General features: G+C 52.9%; 1 protein-coding gene across 6 annotated transcripts in view; it reads left to right on the top strand.

Moving 5' to 3' along the window:
* Window positions 1-6: 6 nt before the first annotated feature.
* The window catches only part of DAB2IP (DAB2 interacting protein), an 85,824-nt gene continuing 61,917 nt past the window's right edge, over window positions 7-23,913 (top strand). For 2 of the 6 annotated variants that reach the window (XM_023223726.2, XM_023223724.2), the window contains exon 1: window positions 7-297. Coding sequence is in view for 1 of the 6 variants with exons in the window: in XM_023223722.2 (XP_023079490.2) it covers window positions 2,512-2,564 (53 nt within the window). In the remaining 5 variants the exon portion in view is untranslated. The other 4 variants (XM_023223722.2, XM_023223733.2, XM_023223730.3 and 1 more) reach the window with 4 other exon arrangements.

Genomic DNA, 23,913 nt, shown 5'->3' with positions numbered 1-23,913 from the left:
CGGGCGGGCGGCGCGGGCCGCGAGCTGCTGGGGCCGAGCCCGAGCCCGGCCCGCCCTCGGCCGCTCGGCCGCCCAGCAAGGGTGCGGGTCCCGCGCGGGTCCCGGCCCGCCGCCGCCGCGCTAACCCCGCCTCCCCTTCCCCTTCTTGTCGCCCCGTGCGCAGGGCTTCCTCAGCCGCCGCCTCAAGGGCTCCATCAAGCGCACCAAGAGCCAGCCCAAGCTGGACCGCAACCACAGCTTCCGCCACATCCTGCCGGGGTTCCGGAGCGCCGCCGCCGCTGCAGCGGACAATGAGAGGTGAGCCCGCCGCCGCCGCCCGGTCCCCCCGCGCCGCCGCCCCGGGCTGCGCCCCTGAGGGCGCGGGGACAAAGCGCGAGCCCGGCCCGGGACGAGCCACATGGGGGAGGGGACCCCACGCCGCCTGCCAGGAACTTGTGGGGCCACCTCGGCGGGACTGGGGGGCCCGAGGGGAGGACCCTGCGCCTCCCTCCGGGGTGAGGAGAGGAGAGCAGAGGGTGCCCGCGGCGGCCCCGGGCGAGGCCGGGCGCGAAGTGCCCTCGCGGGGAAGTCCTGCCTCGCCTGTCCGAGGTGGGCATTGTTTCCCGGGCCGTGCGGTACCCGAACCGGGGACGGAAGTGGCGCCTCCGCCCCCAGAACCCGTCCCCCTGCCTCAGGAGCCCCTGGGTATCAGATACAAAAGGCATTTTCGGCCGGGTTTGGCCGAGACCGGGCACTGCTGAGGGGAAGGGTGAACATCTGGAGGGGAGGAGCAGGGGGCTGGGCCACTTAGGGGGCACATCTGCTCTAAGTAGGGCGCGTGCTCCGCTGGGGGTCGGGGCTGGCAGAGCAGGCAGTGCCCAGGCCCTGAGCTGGGGGCACAGCCTGAGGCTGGGGAGCCAGGGCCGCCTCCTCTCCAGCCTAGGCAGCTGCTTCCCTCCCTCCCTCACCTCTCCACTCTCAGGGGTGTCTCCTGCTTTCTGTTTCCTTCTCCTGGGCCAGCCGGGAGCAGGTGTGGAAATTCCGCGGGGAGGTGGCTGGTGGGGCAGAAGGGGAGAGGGAGGAGGAGGAGGTGGTTCAACCTGCCGGGGAGGCGCTGGCAAGGGAGCGGGCTTCAGCTCGCAAGGGCAAGCCATCCTGTCCTCCAGGGGGCACTGGGCGGACACAGCCTCTCAGGGCCCAGGTCCTCCTCGAGCGGTGCCAGCCACAGGCACCTTTCCACTTAGGCACAGACATGGTGATGGATTCCGGTGCCAGTTAGAACGTGTCCCTGCCCAGCCTGTGGAGGTGAAAGTACGGGCAGGCGCCGAGGAGTCTTTTCAGCATTTAGCCCGAACATCTCAGACCATTGGCATCTGCCTTCGTAGGGCTGTGTCCGTGTTGGCACTCCCTGTAGGGGAGGCATAGGTAGCATGAAAATATCTCTCCCCTCCCCCTTGGTTCTAGCAGGCAGAGGAGTACAAGTTATAGCCCAACTCCTACCCAAGGTTGAGTGACTGTTTAACTGACCCCTAGCATCTTCCTGGAGAGTAACACTCCCACCTCCCAGTAGAATGGCTAGACCTTTAATTTCCATCGGCCCAGAGCTGCGCTGTCCAGTACATCCTCACCACTGCCTGCAGCTGGTTTCCTACCCCAGCTTGCCAAGCCCAGCCTGAGGCGGGACCCTCAGCCTTTCTCTGATGGCTCTGGTGCCCCAGGGGACCAGGCGTGCCCTGGCAGGAAGATGCAGCCAGGCCAGAGCTCAGCGCTGGGTGCAGTCACTGCGTCTTTGAAAATCTCGCTTCCCATCTTTGTTATTGTCTGGGCGGCAGGCCACCCGGTTTGCTGCCTTCCTCCCTCCACCCGGTCCCTGCCTTCGGCTCTCTTCCCCGGGAACATGCCCTTCTCTGCGCTTTCCTTGGCGGGGGTCAGGACCCTCTGCACCCGCATGCGGGGGCTTGTGTACGTACCCCCTTTTGTGTGCATGTGGTGGTTGTCCGGGGAGCAGGAGAGAGAGCAGGCAGTCCGGCCTCAGAGTGTCTGCTCTCCCGGGAGCAGGCGGCATGCATGTCATGTTTACCTCCTTACAGCGGGAAGCCTGTACCCTGCCAAGTGCTGGCTGGCCACCCTAGCCAGAGGTCAGGGCATGGTCGAGACGACCTCCTGCAGGTCTTCTCCTGCTTGGCCTCAGGTCAGCCTTGCCACATGCTGAAGGGGCGCAGAGTGGGGGTTGGGAGTGAAACTACAAGCCTGTTTCTGGAAACGGTAGGAAACGGTAGGAAACAGTAGCGGTTGGAGCAGAATGTCACTGGCAGCGGTGTGGAATTGTCTTTTTAATTTTCTATAAACAAAATCTGGCTTGGTGGCTTCTCTGGCACAGGAAGGGAGCCTAGATTTCCCATGGACAGGCAGAAAGACTGGGTTTGAAATCCCTCTACCCAGCCTTGGAGCTGAAATAGGCTTTCCCAGGACTGGGGTCTCCTGATTTGCTGCTTTCCTTAGGAATAGATTCGTCGGCTGCTGCTGGGATGGATGGGCAGAAATTTCTCTGGGGCTGTCCCTGGAGTCATCCTATTTGGAGTTCAGTGAGTAAAAACAACTATGGTGACCCCACCCGCTCCTCCAGCTCATGGCCAAACCTGGATGAGTGGAGCGGTACCTCTCCCTGCTCTGATGTGGTGTGGTTGTGCTGTTGAAGGCTGGGAGGGCAGGACGGGCTGCCTCTGGCTTGGCTTAGCAGCGAGGAAGAGTTGTGTCCTGGCTCCATGGGACCCCCACTGGCTGCCATGCCTCTGGCTGGGGAGAGGGTAAGTGCCAAGACGCTAGCCTCAGTGAATAGGTGGGGACAGGAGTGGGAGGGAGGGTGGGGGCTTCTAGGTGGTCAAGCTGGAGCCCTGGTCCCCATGGCCTTCCAATGTAGATGAGTGGCACGGGGCACTCTGGGGTGGCCACTTGAGTTCTGACTTTGGATGAATCTGGTTTATATGGCTGCTGAAGAGGCTTTGTTGAATGCTGTCTGGGTGCTCCAAAAGCTGCTGTGTTGGGGAGGTGGTTTTTTTGCGCTGGAATTCTCTCATCTGGAGGTTGGAAACCAGTTGGTTCTGTGCTGGGATTTTTTTGGCTCCCTGGAAAGGGAGTTGGTTTCTGGGGTGGGGATGCCAAACCTGGCTAGTTGGGATTAAGGGTTGCTATCTGGTTGTGAGGCTGGGGTCAGGCCAGGCAGGGCTTGGTGGGCACAGCTGGGCTCTGGGGGCTGGGGGCTGTAGGACAAGCTTGAGCCTTCGGACTTACTCTTCTGAAACAGCCTCGGGGAGGTTGCCAGCTGGTCTCCATCTGGGTCTCTCAGACACTCATTTCTTCTTCGGAGGCTTTGGCAATAAGCACCAAGGACAGGTGATCATTTCTCCTGGATAACAGAAATACATGCTACTTGGAGCGCTTTCCAGGTGAAAGGTGTGCTGGCAAAAGCATTTTCATTTTGCAGACTGGAAATGCTGCCGCTTCATTTACGGGGCTGTTTTAATGTTGGTAAAAATGATATAGAGGATGTGGTTCTGCCAGCCCAGAGGATAATTTCCAAGTCATTCATTTATTTATTAATGTTACTGAGGATCTAGGAGGGTCAGCTGGCAATATTATGCTTTCCTCATTCCTTGTCTTTCCTGATGTTGTTTCTTTGTGACTCTAGCCCTCCACACCTGCTGGGAATGTGTCTCCTTTGGCATGCTACCTGTCTAAACATACACAGTAGTTACTCTAAATCGTCTGTACCCCCATCAAACTCTTCCCAGTCATCCTGGTGCAGAGCTTAGCTCATAAACGCAGGCAGCTCTGGTGCAGGAAGGCAAGGCTGCTATGTGTGGAGTTAGGGATCGATTCCCCCTTCCAGAGTATGTGTGTGCTGGCTGGCGTTCCCACACCTGAAAGTTGCTAATGGTGGAATTCCAAATGATATGGGACTAGGGAGGGAGATACAGTACTTGGATGTTGGGGATGGCAGCTTCCAGGGATCCTCACCTGGGCCTGAGTAGGCAGGAATCAATTCTGCCCCTTGTGGTGAGACAGTCCCTGGAGGAGGGAGCGTGAGGAAGGTTGATGAGGAACAGGGGAAATGGAAGTTAGGGTCTATTTTCCTGCTTTGGTTGCTGACAGTAGGTGCAGGCAGGGCTGGGCATCCATGTCTGGTGTTTCTTGCCCTTGTTCTCTCCCCTACTATAGACAGGGAGGGCCTGGTCCTTTTTCTTTGGATTAGTCTGTCTAGTGTGGTGATGTCAAGATGATAGTGCAGTTTAGACAATTGCCAGGAGTAGTGGGATGCATGTGATCTTTGGATTTGAAGCCAGGCATTCCTGGGGCAAGTCACATAACCTTTCGGAGCCTCAGTTTGCTCATCTGCAGAATGGGCATGATGATAATCATGTAGTTGAAGACATTAACATTAATACATTTAGCACACTTTTCATAGAAATTGTCCGGTTCAGTGCTGTTTCCTTAGCATTTAACACTGGGTCTTGCACATTTCTTAAATGTTTCTAAAATTTAATTAATGCGTGAAAGAGGTTAGATTAATATGTCATAGGTTTTCAGTTAATATTGGTAAGTTTAAGTCACCTCATCTTGGTAAGCCTCAGTTTTCTCATCCACAGTGTGGGAATAATCAGCAATCGTGTGGCCTCATCCTGAGGTTCAAGAGATAATAGATGTTGCTGTGCCTGGTAAGGTGAATCGAGCTGTAAGAACGATCGCTATTGCCTTAAACATAAGAAACAGCCGTTATTACCTAGGGCACAAGACATTTTCCTAGGGATTCCTGCCTACACCTGGGAAAGCAAAGCTCTCATGTATGTTTTAATAATCAGTTTTAAAAGTTCATTGTTCCATCTTCTGTTTGGGTCATACTTGTTTTTAATCACTTAGGCATTTAGGTTATGTCTAGTTTTTCTTGATTAAAAATGACACTGGGATTTAAATCCTTGAATATGTGTCTTTGCCTACGTTTCTGATTTTTCCCAAAGGATAAAGTCTTAGGAAACAGAATTACTAGGTCAAAAAATATGAATAGTTTGAGGTTTTTCTTAGAAAAATGTAACCCACTGAAAACCTGTAATAATTCATACCCCTCCCCAGTAATTTTTTAAATTATTTGCATTCATTTGCTTGTTGGTGATTGAATAGTGGTTTCCTGAGTTTCATGGCCAGTGGCAGTGCTTCTTTTGAGACTTGTCTATTCCTGTCCTTTGCCTGAGTGTTCTGACAAGCCTCTTGCAGGATTCTTGGTTGCCCTGTTTGGTCTTCCTCAGCTTGGAGAGGTCCCATGTAGGTGGATCCTGTATGTTAAATGAGCCTCTGCCTTCCAAGAGATATGACAGGGAACTCATTAATTACCTGCAAGGAAGGCTCACCTGGCTCTCCCCTCCTCCTCACCCTCCCTTCTTCTTTCGTCCTCTCCTCCCTTCCTCTCCATAAGGAAATCAGGTTTAATTCCTAATCCCATCATTGATAAGGAGGCCCTGTATTTACACAGCACTTTAAGAGGTCTTCTGCCCTGTAGGGTAGGTAGGCAGGGAAAGGGTTGTTCTATGGCCAGGAAAACTGAGGCACACAGTCAAAGGCATGGAGATGGGGCCTATGCAGAAGCCAGGCATTAGAACCAGATCCCCTCTCTACTGCAGCATTGTACTTGAGCCCCATGGGCACCTTTGGGGGCAGGGCTGACGGGCACATGATTCTGAGTCTCATCTCTAGAGAGGAAGGGGAAAGCCACAGAATACGACCTGGACGTATAGAAGAATCAATTTATTTTTTGCTTTCTCATTTTTATAGCCTTCCTTTTAGATCTGCAGCTCCCTCGTGTACCTTCCCAAGATCCGAGCTGGGCAATACTTTTAGGAACGGTGGAAATTAGCTAGTGAGAGTGGGATCAGCAAGGCTGAGGTTTCAAAACCTCAAAGAAAGGCTGGAGAAGCCTTTCTTTGCACAAGCAAATGTATGTGTACGTTTTTTGTATGTGTTGCAAGTGTGCACCTGTCCTCATGAAGTGGTGTGTACATTATATGTTAACGTCCTTGTACATGTCTGTGCATTTAATTGAGTTAATACAGGTGAAGTATTTGGAACAGTGCCTGGGGCACATCATATGGGGTGAGACTGTATAAAGTATCTGTTTTTGGAGGCCAAATACAGGCAATTACATATATGATTCAATCTGTGTGTTCATTATAAGTTTGTCTACTATTGTTATTATCGTGTGTTTTCTTCTTGGGTATACATCTAGCAGTTGTTTGTACATGTCTGTGTACGTATACCCTGTTGTACCCATGTGTATAGTATGTTCTCTGAGCACTCACGTGCATCCCTGTGTGCATGTGTGCACTTTGCATCTGGGTGCGTGGACACTGAGGTGGCCGTTGTGTGAATAAGCACCCCACCTTCTTGGGGAGAATTTCCTGGACAGCAACTCTTTGCCTCCCCTCTCACCTTTAGTTACCAGGCAGAGCTCAGGCCCAGGTGCCAGGCCTGAGGGGTGCTATGGGACTGCTTCCATTCTCCTCCAGGTAGCCCTGCCTATTTCCAGGCCCTGTATTAGAATATGCAAATCGACTCTTTAATGCAATTCCTTTGCAAAATATTACTTGAACCAGAAAGTTAATTAACAGGCTCTAATTAATGGCTATTTTAGAAGGCCACATAACAAAACTGGAGGAGATCATAAGAGACCAAAAAGGCAAGAGGGAAAAGCATCCAGCTCCCCCAGCCGGCTTGGTGACTCCTTCCAGGGTGGCAGGTTGTGCTTAGCTTCTCTCTGCTCTGAGCAGCCAGCCTGCTCCCTTGTGGTGATTGGCTGTAGGTGAGTGAAAGCTCCCTTTGCGTGAAGAACCTCTGGTGGTTCTAGTCTCTTGGCCATCAGTGCATCCATCTGTGAGGTGTGTCCAGGGCAGCATCTGCCTGGGGATGGGGTGAGGATAGCAAGCCTGGGCTGAGGTGGGGCTATACCAACCTCAGAGCAGCCAGGTGACATGCCCAAGGCCTGGGCTATGGGAGGGACAGTCGCTGACCACTCTGCTTTCCCACCCCTCCAGGGGCCTCTGGGCTACTGCTGCAGGGAAGCCGCCCCCAAGTCAGAGCCTGGGAGCCTCAGGCAGCTTCCCACAGCCAAATCTCCACCAAGGGCCCAACTCCCTCCCCTCTGCTTCTCCCTGAGCTCTCTGTGGCCCATGTGTGAGCTTGCTTGCATACCCCTTCCTTGGGCTCTTGGTCAGGCCCTGCCTATTTGTGACTATGGGCAAGCCATGGTTCCTCTTCTGCCCCTCCTTCCACTCATCCATCCAGAGGAGTGATTGTGCCCACCCACCTATCTCAGAGGACTGGTTGGAAACTCACAGGAGATTATAGTGATGGAAATGATAGGGAAGTTTCCCCTCCCAGCTGGGGTGTGCCTGTGTTACCATCCCCTCCTGAGATAGAGGGCATCTCTGTCCTCTGTGGGCATATGGCTGTCCTCCCTTGTGTATACAGGCCATGCCACCTGCCACCTGGGCATGCACACACAGCAGATGTCCCCTGTGGGCCACATGGGTGATGGGGTGAAAACCTATGGGAGGGAGAGGGAAACGTCCATCCCCACCCACAAAGGTTCCTGGCACCCTGCCTGAGAATTCCTTGGGGGAGAGGTAAGAAGTGACTCCAAGGCTGGAGGTCAGGCCCCATCTTGAGGGCAGGCCAAGGAATAAGACCTCCCTTCCTCCCCTCCCTGTGTCGGCTCAGGAGGCCCTCGTTCTGCAGACCTGTAGGGTCATCCCCTTGTAGACCTCAGCTGATGACTGCCTTGGCGATAGACTGCTTGGAAGCACTAACAGAGCACTTTGTGCCCTGTGCCAGAGGCATTTAGCGTTGGCCAGTGAATAACTGAATGTGCTTAAATTTTTTAAGAGAGATGGACCAGTGGGCAGCCTCAGACTGTACTTTTTAGAGGTTCCCCAAAAGGCAGCCTGAGTAGGTTTTTGCCACCTCCACCCTTCTGCCGCCCCCCTCAGTTTTCCCATCTCTCAGGTGGGGGCTAGTGGTACACTACTGCATCAGATGCTCTGTTGAGTGAGTTACTCCTTGGCACAATGATATCCCATCTCCACTTTTCAGTGGGCAGCCCCCACGGGGGAGCAGAGGAGCCCTTCTCCCTACTGTCCCAGGTAACCATCACCTGCCTGTCGCCCTGACCTTTCTGGAACAAGCCAGGGCCCTTGTTTTCAGGCTGGGCCTGATTGTAAAAGAGTGCACTGGGGAGAGATAGAGATGGCACCAGGATAGCATGAGCCCTAATTTGATTTGACGTTGTCATGGGGAGTTTTCATACCAAGGGCAGTGAATTAGTGTAGTGTCTCCCTGTGCCCACTGACTAAGGGGAAGTTAATTTCATGCTCTGCCTTTTTGACATTCGTAATCAGAACGTGGTATTGCAGCTGCAGATTGTTAGCAGGTTAAGGATGTGTGAGCCTCAACAATTACCGTTTCTGGCTGGGGAGGAGATTGATTAATAGATTGTTCCCATCCCCACCCCCTCTGCTCCTTACTCTCCTTTGTGCTTTCTTTCCCTCTTTCCAACTTCCCCACATTTCATCAGGAAACTAAGTGGCTATGACTAAATCCCTACTCTTGTACTGGAAACCCAGGGCAGAGGAGGACCTGTATGACGAGGAATTGCCTAGGACACCTGATAAAATGCAGATTCTTGGACACCACCCCAGACCTTCTAAATTAGACTCTCTGGGTGGGGTGGTCTTGCTTCCCCAAAGTTTGCTCCTTTTGCAGAGGGGCCGGCATTGTGTCCCAGCTGTGTGCTGGTGACTGCCCTAAGCACTTCCTGTGCTATACTCTTAGTGATTTCTCATAGCAAGAGGGCTTTTTGTTTCCCATTTCACAGATGTAGAAACTGAAACCTGATGTGTGCGTGGTCCAAAATCACACATTGGAGGAAACCCAGTAATGAGGCAAGTCCATTCCCTGGTTGATGTCAAGATCCCACCAGTAGCATGTCATGTTCTTTCTCCTTAAGGCTGTGACACCTTTTGAAATAAACCCTCTCCCTCCTCAGAGGAGTATCAGTAGCCGCCTTCGATGCTTGCACTGAGCTCCCATTATGAAAAGCTCCTCCACACCAGTGACCTGGGTCTCCTGAGGGTGCTTGGAACAGTCAGGGCATTTGTGACTGATCTGCATTTTGCAGCTGAGGTGGGTGAGGCTCAGAGAGGTGAAGGGGCAGAGGCAAGGGGAGCTGGAACTTGTCTCCTAACGCCAGGTCCAGTGCTCATCCCACCTTTGCCACCAAGGCCCGCTCTTCTCACTAACTTCCTGGTTGCAGGTGGGGAAACTGAGGTTCAGGGAGGTGTACCCATTTGCTTAGGATCAAGTGAGTGGCAGTAATGCAATTCAAGGTCCGCCAAGTCAAATTCCCCAGGACAGGACTAGTCAGCATTTTAGGACTGGACCAGATACCCTTGGCTCCCACCTGAGAGTGGAAGTCTTCCAGACCCCTTGGAAGGTCTCGGCTCAGGGAAGAAAATGACTGTCTTTGGAGAGACTAGACCAGGTGGGGTGGGCTGCACTCCCAACTAAGGAGGCCCGGCACCTGCTAGGGTTGTGGGAGGTGATGGGGGATCTGGGCCTGTGAGGTGGGCAGCTGGAATCTGAACTTAGGGGCTGCCTTACTCTAAAATCCCGTCCCCCATACCGCCAGTTGCCGTGGAGGTTAATAGCAGGCGTGCCTGAGTCAGTCTCCCAGAGCTGGTCCAAGGCTCAGCTCCACCAGCTGCTTCCCTCTGAGCTTCAGATTCTCTATTTCAGTAAAGCAAAAACAAAAATGGAAACTAATGTCTCGGGGCCCAGGATTCCTGGCACAGGGCTGGCCCAGTCTTTCCTGGGCTTTGGTTTACTGCATTCAGGTCATGAAGCCCCTGGAGCTGTTGGAGTGTGGAGCCATCGTAGCGGGGCGGGACGGAGATGTCTTTCATCCTGCTCCGTTCATGGCAAACTGCTTCTGACGCTGTGATAGCCCCACCCACTGCCCTTGAGTGGCCACTCAGGATACGCCAGGCTCTGTGCCTGGTGCTTTCTCGTGCATTTGTTCAGCTCATTCTTACTGTAGCACTTTGAAGGATAGGTGCTATTACTGTCTCCATTTTACAGAGAAGAAAATAGAGTCACAGAGAGACTGAGCAGCTTTTTCAAGTCCTACAGCTCATAAGTGGCAGAGCTGGGTTTCAAACCCAGGCGGTTGGCTTCATTATGTAAGGCCTCTGTCAGGCACCGTTCTACATGGCCTGTGCTCATGTGCTGTGTTTCACATTACATATTCTGTCAATGATCAGATTGATAGAATGGTCACTTAAGAAGCGCCTGTGTGGTAGGCATTATGCATTGTATATGCATCATCTCTGATTTTCTTGACTACCCTCATTTTATCCTCCCCCCATTTTATAGGTGAGAAAACTGGCCTCAGAGTGTAAAATCATGTAGCCAGGATTAGCCTCAGGTTGCCTTTGGAATCTAGATCTCTTTGTATCCACAGCCAGGGCCCTCTATAGTATATTAGCTGACATGGCTGAGCACATCTTATGCACCAGGCCCTGCTCTCTGCACTTCACTGAGTTGAACTTGCTTCACCCTCACAGCAGCCCGTGAGATATATACTGTTGCCGTCCCTGGTTCACAGCCAAAGAGGCGTGAGTTGTGTGACCAGAAATGGCAGAGCTAGGATTAAACCCAAGCTGTCTGGCTCCCACATCAGTGTTTTTAGCCACCCCACAGTACTGCCCTCTTCCTATCTTATAGGTGAAGAATTTGGGGTTCTGAGAGGTAAAAGTCACTTGCCCTGAGTCGGACAGCAGGTGAGTGGCATAGACAGGATTTGCATCCAGGTCTTTCTAGAATGTTTTTCTGTCTCCCACAGGTGAGAGAATATGGCTGCTGCCAGGCGGTTTGGAAGTGTGTCCCAAGGGCACCAGGGGCTCTGCAGGGGGCTGCTGTGGGTGCCCAAGTCCTGAGGCGGTAGGGGTGGCGGTGGAGGCAGGCCTTAAGATGAGGTCATAAGGATGCGAGGGCAGGCTTGGCTCAGTGACTGCCCCTCTTGTTTGCAACTTATCACTTATTCTCAAGAATCTTTTTCTGTGGCTCCCCCAGGGTTCTGGGCTCCCATACCTCTTTTCATCTGGGCAGAGCCGATGAGCTGTGGCTGCATTTGGATCTGTTGACTTATAATGCAGGGTGAGGTGGGGCAGGTAGAAGAAGGGGATGTGGCTAGGCTAAGTGATCTTCCGTAGCACTTCTCTTCCTCCAAGGTCAGAACATAGAGGTGCCTTTCATCACTACCCAGGAGGGTGAAGGCAAACAGGGTGGTGATGATCGTGGCCAGGGACTCCCCCATCAGCCTCTGCTCAGGATCTGTGGGAAGATGGGTGAAGCTGGCGCTGAAACCCCCAGCCACCCTGGGCAGTACTACAGCAGACTCACCAAGGGGGTTGCCTATTGTACTGCAGGCCACACTGCCCTGGTGTCACTGCCTTCTGTGGACTGGACGTGACGTAGGGAGGTGGTAGTGCTAGGGCCAGATATTCTGCCTGGAGCCCATCCAGCCTGCCTGAGGTGGTCTTGTTCAGTTGCCCTACGATCATAAAGTCCACGAATTTGATGGTTGTTTGAGGATAGGGAAAAACCTGCTCCAGAGAATTTCAGAATTAAGAAACAATGGAGCTGGCAGAGAACTTAGTAAGTCTTAGAGTCTCTGCAAGCCAGGGGTGCACTTGAAAGGCCTTGTTGTCTTTCGTACCTCTGCTGCTTCTTATTCAGAGCACCCACAGGAGTGTTTTCCCGAACTGGGTTCCATGGAACACCATGTTCTGAGAGATGTTAATGGGTGTTTGGGATGAGAGAATTCCATAGTCCAAACAGGACTGGGGAGCAGTCTGTCCAGAGTTTCTCATACTCAGTTCCAGAGGTTCTTGGAGGTGAGATTTGATGTTTTACTCCAGTGGGGTGATTGTGTGCTCAAATGCGTTTTCCATTCTCAAATTTTGCTTCCTCATTCTTGGGAAATCATTTGTGACCCAGGAGATTAAAGGTCCTGAAAGGTCCTACAATAAACAAATCAGTTTTGCTTTGTTTAATCTAGGGTTTCCTGTCCCCCAACCCCAGGAGCAGCTGTTAACATCTGTGGAGCAGTTGCATTTTGCAGAACATTGTTTGGTAAATATTCTTTTGAGGTGTTATGTCTCCTCAGAAGCATGTTTTGGAGGAAACTCTGGGAGTGTTCCCTGCCATTAGTATCTGCAGGAATAAGCCCTGAATGATGGCATTGCTGGCTCAGCAACAGGTAGTGGGTCATATGTATTTGGAAAAAGGCATCCCAGGTTCTCAATATCATTCCTCAAAGCAGCTACTAGCTCTCCTGTGTGTGGGATGGAGCCTGGCTCTGGTCAGAGAGCCCTCTGTGGGGAGGTGGTTTGTCTGGGACGAGCCTAGGCCTAGGGCGTGGGGTTTATTCCCCTTTTTGCAGGCTGGGTGGCTCCCGTGTACCTGACAGCTTGAGCTCTGGGCCTCCCCATTCTGTGGTCGGGCAGAGGCTGCCCACAGATTTGCATAATTGCACTGTCCCCTGAATAATTAATAAAGCTCTGTCCTTGCTGGGAGCACAGTCTGCACCATTATGGATGGGTTTGCCATGGATGGGTTTGCCGGAGCTCTTCCAGGGGAGCCAATGGTTCCCGGACTCCTCTGCCTTTCCTGGCATGGAGCCTCCAGAGAGAGGAGAGGGCCCTGGGTTGGGGGCCAGCTCTGCTGTGTCCATATGGCTCCCATAGCATGATAAAGGGCAGGTGGGGGTAGTGTGTGCTTTCTTCCAGGATCCACACATGGGTTTTCTAGCACACAGATGGTTTAGTATTCTTATTCTTTCTGCTTTCTGTGGTCCCACTAACCCTTTTTCTCTGAAGTGTGATCAGCTGTTTTGGGGACTTAGCCCTCTTTTCTGGCAGCCCAAAGGGATCAATGCTTATGCAGCGGATAAGAGCAACGAGGGCCAATTTTCAGACGAGTAGGAGAGGGGGAGGTATTTCTGCTTGGGGCCCTTCTTCAATCCCTCCCAGTTTCTGGGCTTGTTAAAGTCGGAGGTAGCCTGGGAGTGATTCCTATTTGAGATTTCTAAATCCCTTTTGATGGTGTTTCATTGATGTGAGTTTTCCCTCTGACACATGGCCTTGTCTCCCTATCATGCTAGAAGGGAGAGTAAGGGGTGGGCCTGCCCCCAACATGTAGTTGATATTGGGGAAAGTCCTAGAGTCTCACCACGCCACGAGTACTCTTGAAAGGCCTTGCTCCAAACCTTCTGTAGGAGTATTTCTTAAATGGGTTCCACTGAACATATTCTTACAGATGTTAATGGGTGCTTGGGATGAGGGAATTCCACAGTCCAAACAGGTCAGGGCAATGTCCAGTGAACCAAGTCAGACAGTTTCTTTGATGCATGGCTCCTTAGAGGCTTTAATGTGCCAGTGTGTGTCTGAGCCCCTGGGAGGGGGTACAGGATGCTCTGCTTCCCATCCACACCAGCACTCCAGTGTTGGTACATCTCCAGCAATGGGGAGCTCTTTCCATCTGGAGTGGTCCCTTCCCTTGGAGGACAGTGCCAACTCTTGGAAACGTCCTCCTTTGAGGAGCTTCCCCAGCCAGCATTTATGGGGCACCCTGTCATTCCCCACATGGCCCTCACACCAGCTGGGAAGGTGGCAGGGCAGGGATTATTCCATTTTATAGATACGGTAACTGAGGCCCAGAGAGGGTAATTGTCTCACCCACAGGCACATAGAGTTGATATTTAAACCCACATCTGCCAGCTGGGCTTTCAGCTCTTTCTTCTTGGCCACCAAGAAACCATTTGCTCCCTGGATGAATGTCAGTATGTTGGCTGGGGTGGGGCCTTCGGACCTGTTGCTCTGACAGCACCCTTCCTAGCTTGCTTGGAGTGTCTGGGGGGTGGAGGCAGGAGTGAGCGAAGCCTTCCTTCAGAGTTTCCAAGCTGTGGGGGGCTGGCTTTAGAGCCATTCATAGGTACGGGCCTAAAACTGCCAGATGCCTGCTTATCACACCACTCCCAACTCTCACCCTTTTCCTTCTCCTGCCCTCTTGTTATAGGGTGAGGATATTTGAGATGCCCCCGGAACTGGGTATGCACTCGACTTGGGCCAGTAGTGGTGGTGCAGGGGTGAAGGAGTGGGACAGGGGGGTCCAGCTGGCTTGTCTTTCTCCAGGCCTTTCTGAGAGTTCTTGGACAAGGCTGGTGGATGACTAGGGGAGCCTGGGGTGAGCTTGTTCACAGCAGCTGGGCTTAGAATCTGCACCAGGGCTGAGATGTGACTTCAGGACTCGGGCCAACTGTTTTATATCTCAAAAATCTCCTTGGGTTATACCGTACACCATGAAAGGTACTGCATTGCCACACCTGACAGTTCCATTCTGGTCCCAAAGCAAGCCACATGGGGGCTCTCTGATGAACAGAATCCTGTTCTGCTGACACATGTACCCGGTCCAGATCTGATGCCCCAACTTCCTCCATGATCTGGGACAAGTCACCTAATCTCTGACCCTCTGTCTCCTCATTTTTAAATGGGCACCAAGATTGTGGCGCCTACCTCAATCAGGGTTTTGAGGTCTACGTGGGATCGTGTTACGTGGTAATTTGATCATATCATTTTGTCATCACACACAGATACTCACATTCTCACACACCATGCTTTTGCTTTTCTGTTTGAGATCCCACAACCTGTCAGCACATCCAACCCAGTCTTCCTAGGGTCTACCTCATCATATAGCAAAGAGATGGCCAAAGGCAGACATGAAGTGGTGTTTGTGCTGACATTTCTCCTGCTTAGAAAATCAATATTCTGTGGTCTGCCTAATTGCTCTGTTGCTGCTAAATGAGTCATTATGGAGGGAAAATAGCAAATGCATTGTGAGATTAATGGGAGAAAATAGTTGACAAATGACTTTGGTTTGCTTCCGAAACTCTGAGAAGGTGTTACTACGTGAAATCTGGAGAGCCACACAAGGCCGAGTCCCAAGCAGCAGGGAGACAGGCAGGCAGCTATTGGTGCTGTGAGCCTTCCTTTTAGGGTGGGGCACCAATTCAAGTATTATAGAGGCTGGACTCAGGAGTTGCTGAGTGATGAAGTCAGGAGCCAACAATGGGACAGGCGCTCTGACAGCCTGGTCTCAAAGGAGAGGATACTCTTCAGTTAGAGCCCGTTATGTGCCAGGCATGGTGCTAAGCTGGGGGATGCAAATGAGCAAAACCAGCCCCAGCTCCTCCCCTAGTGAAGGACACAGGCTGAAGTGCAATTGTCCTACAGGTAACTGTAATTGCAATTAAGGCATGTGTCCTGAAGGCAGTGAGAGCCCAGATCTGAAGGGTTTCATCTGGCGGGGGTGGTGGCAGTGGCCTCCCCAACGACAAAAGGAGTAAGCTGAGCTCTCAGGGAAGAACCTTCCGGGCAGTGGGAGAACTCGTGCAGACCCAGTGGGTCTTCTAGGAGGAGCTGCCAGCGGACTTGTATGGTCTTAACCCTCCGACCATCCTAAGAAATGGATATTTCTCATTTCACAAGCGAGGAAACCAGGATTGAAGATGGTTAAGAGACTTGCCGGAGGTCATAGAACCCTTAAATGGCGGAGTCCAGATTTGAGCATGGGGAACCCATGCCAAGGGGCATGCCCCCCTGCTCCAGGGAGCTGGCCTTGGCACTTGCTGCCCTGAGGGTGTCTCTTTAGCTAGGGTTGAGGACCTTGCTCCTGCAGGGCAGGGGGCTGCATGGTGGTTGCCTGAGAGCCTTCTGAGCCAGAGGGTTATAGGACTCTAGAAAGGGGGCACCCTCAACAGCCACAGCCAGGCCTCTTTGCTTTCTCAGGTCTTTGCTTCCTTTTAATGACAACGTGACTTGGGTAGTTTTCTGATGATCAAAATGCCAAGTCAACTAATGACTCCTCTTTCAAAAGGCTCTGTAAATAACACACTTCTCTCCCCATGAAATGGGTCGGTTTATTCTCTGCCTCTAATCCCAGCTGGCCTGTCATCAGGTGGGGCCTATCAGTTGTCTGCAGAGGTGGGTGGAGGTATGGTCACCTGAAGGTGCTTGTAAGGATGGTGCTTTTGAGTCCTTGTAAACTTCCCAAGGTTTCAGGAATGGCAGCAGCAGATAAGGAGAGTCCAGGCATTTCCTGTGGGCATTATGAAGGAGCACCAGAGGCATCCCAGTTTGCCTGGTTGTAGCTGAGCATCACAGTGCCATGAGAACCTGGTAAAAAGATTCTGGATCCCCACCCTGGGAGGGTCAGGGTCACAGGTCTAAAGGGGGCTCTGGAATCTGTATTCCTGATAAGCCTCAGGTGATTCTGAGACCCACTCAAGTATTGAGATCCCCAGTTAGCAGCTCTGGATTCTCCCCTCTCTGAGAGGGTCACAGGCCTCCAAGGGATGGTGGTAGTGGGGAATGCTTTTATCTTCCTGGGCTGGATGTAACACTGTCTTCTGCCAGCTTGGGGAGCCAGGCCACATTGTGCCCCTAGGGCCACTTGTAGGGCAGAGCCTGGTGCTCAGCTGAACCCCAGGTGAGGCAGGAACTGCCTGGGATGCTTTGCTGCTGCTATTGGCCGGAAGCTGAGTTTCATCCCAAACTCAGGTCTGACTGGCTGTGCCCTGTCCCTTGCGAAATATGAACTGCAGCCCTTCCTGGCGAGAGGCTAAGTGTTTATGTGGGCTGGTTGCAGAGCCCAACTCTTTATCCTGCTCAGATTCCATTTCCAAAATAATTCTGCTTAGTTCGTCACATAAACAGCAGAGACCTGAGGGACTGGCCCTGAGAGTATAGAGGGGATCCATCCCCGCCCCAGCACCCAGTGTGCTGCCAGGAGACACCAGTGGGCATCCTGTGGGTGGTACCTAGAGCTCTGCTTTCTTCTCTTTCTCCTGCCTCCTTGGAGGCCAGGAGCCACATTCCTGAGGCCCAGGAATGTGATGGGGAAACAAGTTTCCCAGGTTGGCCAAAGACCAAGATGGGAGCCACTGGGCCAAGGTAGGTGTGGTAATTCAGTGCCACACGTTTACCATGGTCAACCCTGCAGTCTTTCTCCCCGCTAAGTCAGAGTGGCAGCTTTGCTGTTGTCAGGTTATTTGGTGAATTTCTGTAGCCTCTAATGATGAGTGGTGAGTTGGAACTCTGTCTCTTTTGCTCCTAGCATCTACCAGGAAGACTGTTTCAGTGAAGGCAAGTCTCATACGGAGCTGGGCCTTGTGCGTGTATGTGTCATAGCAAGCACTCATGAAGATGGGCCGGGGTCTCTTGTGAGCCTGGGGCAGCCCCGGGGGGATCTTGCCCTCAGAGAACTCCTCAGAGAAGCACTTTGCACCATAGATTCACCCCTAGGTGATGCTACACAGTCTTCATGGTACGAATTACCAACTTCCACATAGACTCAAGGGCCAGGATCTTCTAAGTGGTGGGACTTTGGGGCAAGCAGAATTCTGGACTCTGAGTGACTTCCTAAGAGTTGGCCTGCTGTGTAGCCTGAATCTTAGGGCAGGTACAGACAGGATGGCGGTGCCCACAAGGCCTTTTTATCCAGCTAGCTAAAAGCCACTCATTGTACTAGCAGAAGCACATTTCTACACATGAGAGGAAACACTGCATACTTTTTGGTGCAGTTTTACAGAAAACTATTTAATGGGCTTGCTGTAGCTACCCCTGGCACGTGGATCCTGAGAATCCACCCCTGGGTAGATTCACTTGGGTCACACACATGTGTTTATCATACCGTGTGTAATTGACCTTAGTACGTGTGCAAAATGGACAGCACACCACTTAGCAGTGCCCTGGGCATCCTGACCTGCTCCCCTTGCCCCTCCTGGCATGTTTACTCCTCCTTACCCATAGTTCTGGCTTCCGTGCCTCACCCTGCCACATGGCAGCCACGTGCCGGGCACTGAGAAGAGGCCCAGGTGAGAGTCCAGTCAGGGTCCTGCCTTCCTGGGACCTGCCTTGAGCACCACCTCCCCCTTCTTTTGAGCACCACCTCCCCCTTCTTTTTCTCTTTTGAGCACCACCTCCCCCTTCTTTTTCTCTTCCCCTCCCTCTCCAGTCCTGGACTCCCTCCTGTTCCTGGTACAGGGGGAGGGCAGGTACCACACAGTGATGGGTGTCCTGCAAGCTGAGCCTGGGTTGTTGAAACTCCTGGCCCAGAAGCCTCTAGCCCCCAGCCAGGGTCCCTGTTTGGGCCGCGTTGTGACAGGCTTGTTTCTGGCATGTCAGGTGTGACCATACCTTCTGTCTCAATGACTTTCCTTGCTGGTGGTCTCCCTGTGGGGCCACTGTCCTCATGTGTTGAGGTTTCAGAATGGCCAGGCTCTTGGTGGGGAGGCCCTGGATGGACTTGCTGGTGGCCCAGGAGAGAGTGACCTATCCTCAGTCCCTCTCCCTGTGAAGGCAGACTCTCCTGCCTGCCCTGGCAACAGCTCTGCGTCAGCCTGTCTGTGTGGCTGCCGGCAGCCGCGGCTCCTGACTGGCTGCCTTCTCCCAGCTCCCTCACGCCCTCCAAGGTGCTCGCTCACTCACTCACTCGCTGGCTGCTCGCAGCAGCTCAGGCAGCATTCAGGCAGATGGTGCAAAGGAGACGTGGGTGGGGGTCCTTGGACTTTGCTTGCACATCCCCATGTGTGGGTGAGGTCACCCCCAAGGGATGTCATCAACATACGCTGGGATGGGCTGGGTGCCATTCAAGATCTATCTGCAGGGACAACAAAACCCGACTTCGAGGTCTTAACAAGTCCCTTGGGAGTCTCCAGACTCGAGTCCTTACCCTGTGTCACCCACTCCCCTGAGCCACCAGGCCTTGGTCTCCTCTGTTGACCCACAGAACACTGCAGGCAAATGCTGGGTTGAAATTCCAGCTCTGCCACTTGTCAGCTGTGACTTTAGAGAACTTAGCTAACTCTGCAAAATGGGGGATAGTATCAGTTCATAGCATTGTCAAGAGGAATAAATGGGATCTGCAGCTAAATGCTTAGCAGCACCTGGTGAAGAGCAAGTGCAGGAGATGAGTTAGCCAGGATTGTGTCATGGAGTTCCCTGGCTCGTGTTGTGTCCTCTCTGGAATGCCGCCTTCTCTTTCCCCTGTGATTCCTACTTTGATCATACCTATCTTTCAGATCCTAGCTTCTTCTGCTTAAAGCCTTAAAGCTGGCTCTGCTCCCCCTCCCCAAGTCCCAGGCAGACTTCAAGGCCTTCACTTTGCTCCCCATCTTTTGTGCCTGATTTGTGTGCTTCACTTTTGGATCCTCTCCACCTGGTAGCAAGGGGGGGCTTCATGAGGACACTGGATGGGATCTCTTGATATATACATGTCCTGCCCTCACTGGTAGAACAAAGCAAGAATCCAGCTCCTTCCTAGCTCCCCAGAACCTCTGGGCAAACCTGGCTGTGGTCCTCTTACTCCCCCAAAAGTAGAGCAGCTGACCAAGCCCATTCCCAGGGCCTTAGGATGAGAAGTCATAGTAATCCCTTTACAGATGGGCAACTGAGGCCAGGAATGAGGAGGGGACGTACCCAAGGACACGTAAGGAATTGGAGACCCTGGCCTGCTGCTTCTGTGCCTCTCTGTTGGGGGTTGGGGGAGGAGTCAGGCCATCTCTCAAGGAATCCGGGAGGACTTCATAGAAGAAGTGACAGGAGTTGAGACTTGAAAGAGCATGGGTTCATCGCATAACCACAGCAGGGAAGGGCATTTAGGCAGAGGGAACCCCATGAGTCTAGTGCTCAGAGGATGAAAACCTTACTCTTCCTGAAACAGTCATTGAGACTGCAGTGAGAGGTGGGAAAGGGCCTGGAGCATTGGGAAGGTGAGGAATCATTGGGAAGGGCAGGAGCCAGCACTAAGAAGAGGCAGAGATAGAGAAGGTGAGCTGGTCAGGGGCTTGGCCCAGACCCGTGTGTGTGCCAGATTGGACTGGGGGAGGGAGGGCCCAAGGATAAGCATCCCTCTGTGTCAGGTGCTTCGTCTCTTAGTGCTTACAGTGACCTGAGAGGTGTGCTTGTTTTAGAGATGGGAAAACCAGATGCAGAGAGGTTTGGTAGCTTGACCAAGGTCTCATGGGCTAGTAAGAGGCAGAGACAGAATGTGAACCACCAGCAACATGATTCTCAAGTCCTCTGGTGTCCACCACCTGTTTGGGATAGGGTGGCAGCTCCTCTCAGGGCAGGGACCCTGTAGTCTACTCGCCAAGCAGGTGTGGGGGCCATTAAGAGAGTGTATGGCCCACACAGGTTCATTGTTCGGTCCTGGGTATGTGTCCAGATGCACATGGACACCTTCAGTGAACTGGATTGTTCACCAAGCCTGGCAACTCTCTCCAAGTAGGCCCTGTTGTAAAATGGGTAGAATGCCAGGCAGCCTACAGCTGGGCAGCTCCAACTCTGGCCTCTGTTGCCCAGCAGCCAAAAGGTGGGGCTCTTGTAAGACCTGAGCCCCTCGCCCCCGTGTCTGGGTCCCATAGCATTTCGGTCCTTACTTCCTTGCAGTTCTCAGGGTGTGGCAGTTGTCTGTGTGCCTCGTTGAATGGCAGATCTCCTGTGGACTGGGCCCAGGTGCCTCTGGCACCTAGCATACAGCCTGGCCCAGCACAGGTGCCCAGTAAATGTTTGTACCATGAACGATACATTGAGCACCTACTGCATGCCAGGTACTGTGCCAGGCCCTGGAATAATTAACTTCGGCATGGCACTTTATGGTGCACAGAGCTCCTCCCAGTCCCCTTAGGAGTCTGATTGTCTCAGATCAGGTATTTATCTCCCCATTTTCCAAACGAGGAAACTGAAGCTCAGGGAGAGGAGGGCTGTAGCCTCAGGTCACATCTGTCAGACAGGGAGGGGCAGAACCAGGCCCAGCCACTGCCCACTTCCTGCTCCCTGGGCCAGGAGCACACCCTGCAGGCTGACAGCTGTTTCTTTCCAACCCCTGTGAGTGAGAGAGAGAGCACCCTGGCTGGCAGGGAAGCCAGGCCAATAGAGAATCCATATCCCAGGAAGCAGGGCTCCTGGGGGCTGCAGTAGGCACCTGGCTCATCCTCAGGGCTCTACCCTGCAGGAGCAGGGGCCTCCTCTTCCACTACCAAAGACCTGGTTGTTGGGGACAATTGTCTGTGTCTGGGGTAAGTCACAGGCAGGAGAACAAAGAGAACCCTTCCTGCCAATGTGACTCTGACCTTGAAAACCCTGTGCGGTTTCATTTACTCGAAAGAAAAAGGGAAGAGTTGGTTACTAGCTTCAAAGAGGGGCAGACCTCCTGCAGGCGGGCATTGAGGAAACCTTGGCTTTATGAGTTATTGCTGCCAAATTTCTCCTTTTCAGTTTAACAGAAGTCCTGGAGATCACTGTCCATGGGCTGGGGAGAAATCCGGCCACCTTTTTTAGAAGGCAGGAAGGTGCCAGGATCACTGCTGTTACTTTGACTGGGCTCTAGGTGGCACAACTTTTGATGTAAAGATCAAATAACAATGGGGAGATCTGGATGCAGCCTGAAGGCTCACCCCAGTGTCTTGCTGCAGGTGTGCCCAGCTGTGGGACCAAGACCCCGGGAGTGAAGGGCATTGTTCCATCTCTGCTGTGGGAGTCTCTCAGGGAAGCAGCATAGCACTCAGGAAATCCTGGGCACCGTGAACGACTGTGTATTTATTCTTTATTCCACAAACAATAAGCAAGTCCCTGCTGTGTGCCAGCCACTGAGTGGGATCCTGGGAGGGGGTCTGATGTGTTGTGGGTCCTGCCATGTCCTGCCTGCTGTGACAGTCCACCGCTGTAGTGGCACCTGTGGCCATCTGGAGAGTACACGTTCTGCTAAGGGGGGCAGCAGCCATTCCACCATGGCACTGGGCATTTGGTGGCAGGCCTTTGGATTTATAAGAGAAGCCAAAAATCTAGAGGTTTCTTTGTGACATTTTAAAATTTCACATCTTTAAATGTTGGCATTTGATTCAAAACTTAAAAATGTCAACACTATGTGGGCTAAACAAAACATGAATGTTGACCAAATACAGCTCATACTCTTTAGTTAAAGACCTTTATCTTAAAGGTTGGATAAAACCCAGATGGGCAGAGGGCAATAGGCAAGGCCTTCCTGGGGAGGGGGCACCTGGACAGAGGAGTGGTGGTGGGAATCTGCCTGAGCATTTTCAGGGCAGTTGGGGACTGGGAAGCCATGGGCGGAACTGATGGGGCCCCGTCCAGTCATGAAAGCCTTGCATGCCCTGGACGTGCAGATACGCTGCAGGCCTGACCCAGGCTGCCCTGAGAGCCTCCAGCTGTGTCCACCCCTCCAGCAGTGTTTACCCAACGTCACATAAATGAGGCTTTGGCCAGGCAAGAGCTCAGGGAAGAAGGGTCATGAGTATTTAAGAGAAACCTCCAGGACACATGATCCTGATCTCTAGGAAAGCTATGGAATGGGGGCTTTCGATCTCTCCAGTGTCCACACGTGCATGTGACCTCCCCTGCCATTTGTGTTTGCTCTCCTGCCGGCCAGCAGCTCCTTCAGGTTCTGGGCTGGGCCAGGAGAGCCTTCGCAGGAACACCTAAACCCTTGAAAGGGGCTCTTCCCTCCTCCTCGTCTTCCTGTTCCTCCCCTGCAGGGGTCTTACATTCTTCAGAGGGTTTGAACGGCTCTGGCCAAAGCCTGTCTGGGTGTCTTCCTGTTCGGGGCCTGCAGTTATGTCTTCTCCCTTTTTCTCAGTTTCTCCCCCTATCTGCCACTCCCTCCTTGATCCACCTTTGAGTTTCTTATAAATGATCACCTGCAGAAATGGTCCTTCAGATTGTCCCAGAGATTTGCCCAGGAAACTTTCATTGAGCCCCTGCTGTATGTAGGGTCTTTGGCCAGAGAGATGACTGAAGCCCAGGGCTCCCACCGGCTGGTGGAGTAGACAGCCACACAGACAGCCAGTGGGTCTGAAGAAGAAACTCATGTGAATCATGGAGGGAGTGGCAGACAGGGGGAAGAAACAGAAAAATGGAAGTTATGACTGTAGGCCTACCTGGGAGACTGAGGCAGGAGGATCTTTTGAGCCCAGGAGTTCAAGTCTAGCCTGGGCAATGTAATGAGACTATGTCTCAAAACAAGATAAGTTAAAAAAAATTGCAAGTATAGAATACCAAATTCCAGGCACTAAGTAAGCAAAAAGTAACAAAACTTCTATGCCACTGCCACCATGGAATCTCTTACCCCACCAAAAGCCGCGGTGGACTGTTGGTCGGGGACTTTTTCTGCAGACTTTTCTGTGGCCAATGAAATGATCTTATCTACGTCCCTGTGCCTGGAACAGGCCACCCAGCATACTCCTGCTTCCTTGGCCTGCAGAAGGGCTGAGGGAGTCTAGCTGCCATGGCCCAGAGCCCTCTCTCCCAGCACCCACGGCCTTTAGTCCCATAGCAATGGGGCTGGGTGGCCCTCCATAGACTGAGTTTGTGGCTGTGGAAGGAAGAGGGCATGGTCTTTTCCCAGCAGTGCCACACAGACTCAGGCCATGGGCTGCCTCAGCCAACAGAGAGGGAGGCAACAAGCAGGCTGGCTGGCTGAGGACTTCGAGTGCACACAGGGCTCCCCCAAGGGACCCTCGGGATTGAGTTATTTCTGTTCTTGCTCACCTGTGCCTGGCCCTGGGGACAGAGACAGGAATCAGCTGCAGTCCCTGCCTCCCTGGAGGAGCTCCCAGTCAGGGGTGGGAGAGGTGCCTGCCACCCGTGATGAGACTGTCTCTACCTACGGTTCTCCCTGCTGCTCAGAACAGGGGACAGCCAGGAGCCAGGTCCAGGGAGGAGTGTGGCCTGGGCTCAGGGGAGCCCTGGAGGAAGT

The sequence above is a fragment of the Piliocolobus tephrosceles genome, chromosome 14 (assembly GCF_002776525.5).
Source record: "Piliocolobus tephrosceles isolate RC106 chromosome 14, ASM277652v3, whole genome shotgun sequence".
Classification (NCBI taxonomy): Eukaryota; Metazoa; Chordata; class Mammalia; order Primates; family Cercopithecidae; genus Piliocolobus; species Piliocolobus tephrosceles.
The sequence above is the reverse complement of the archived record's forward strand: the minus strand, read 5'-3'. Positions and strand labels throughout refer to the sequence as shown.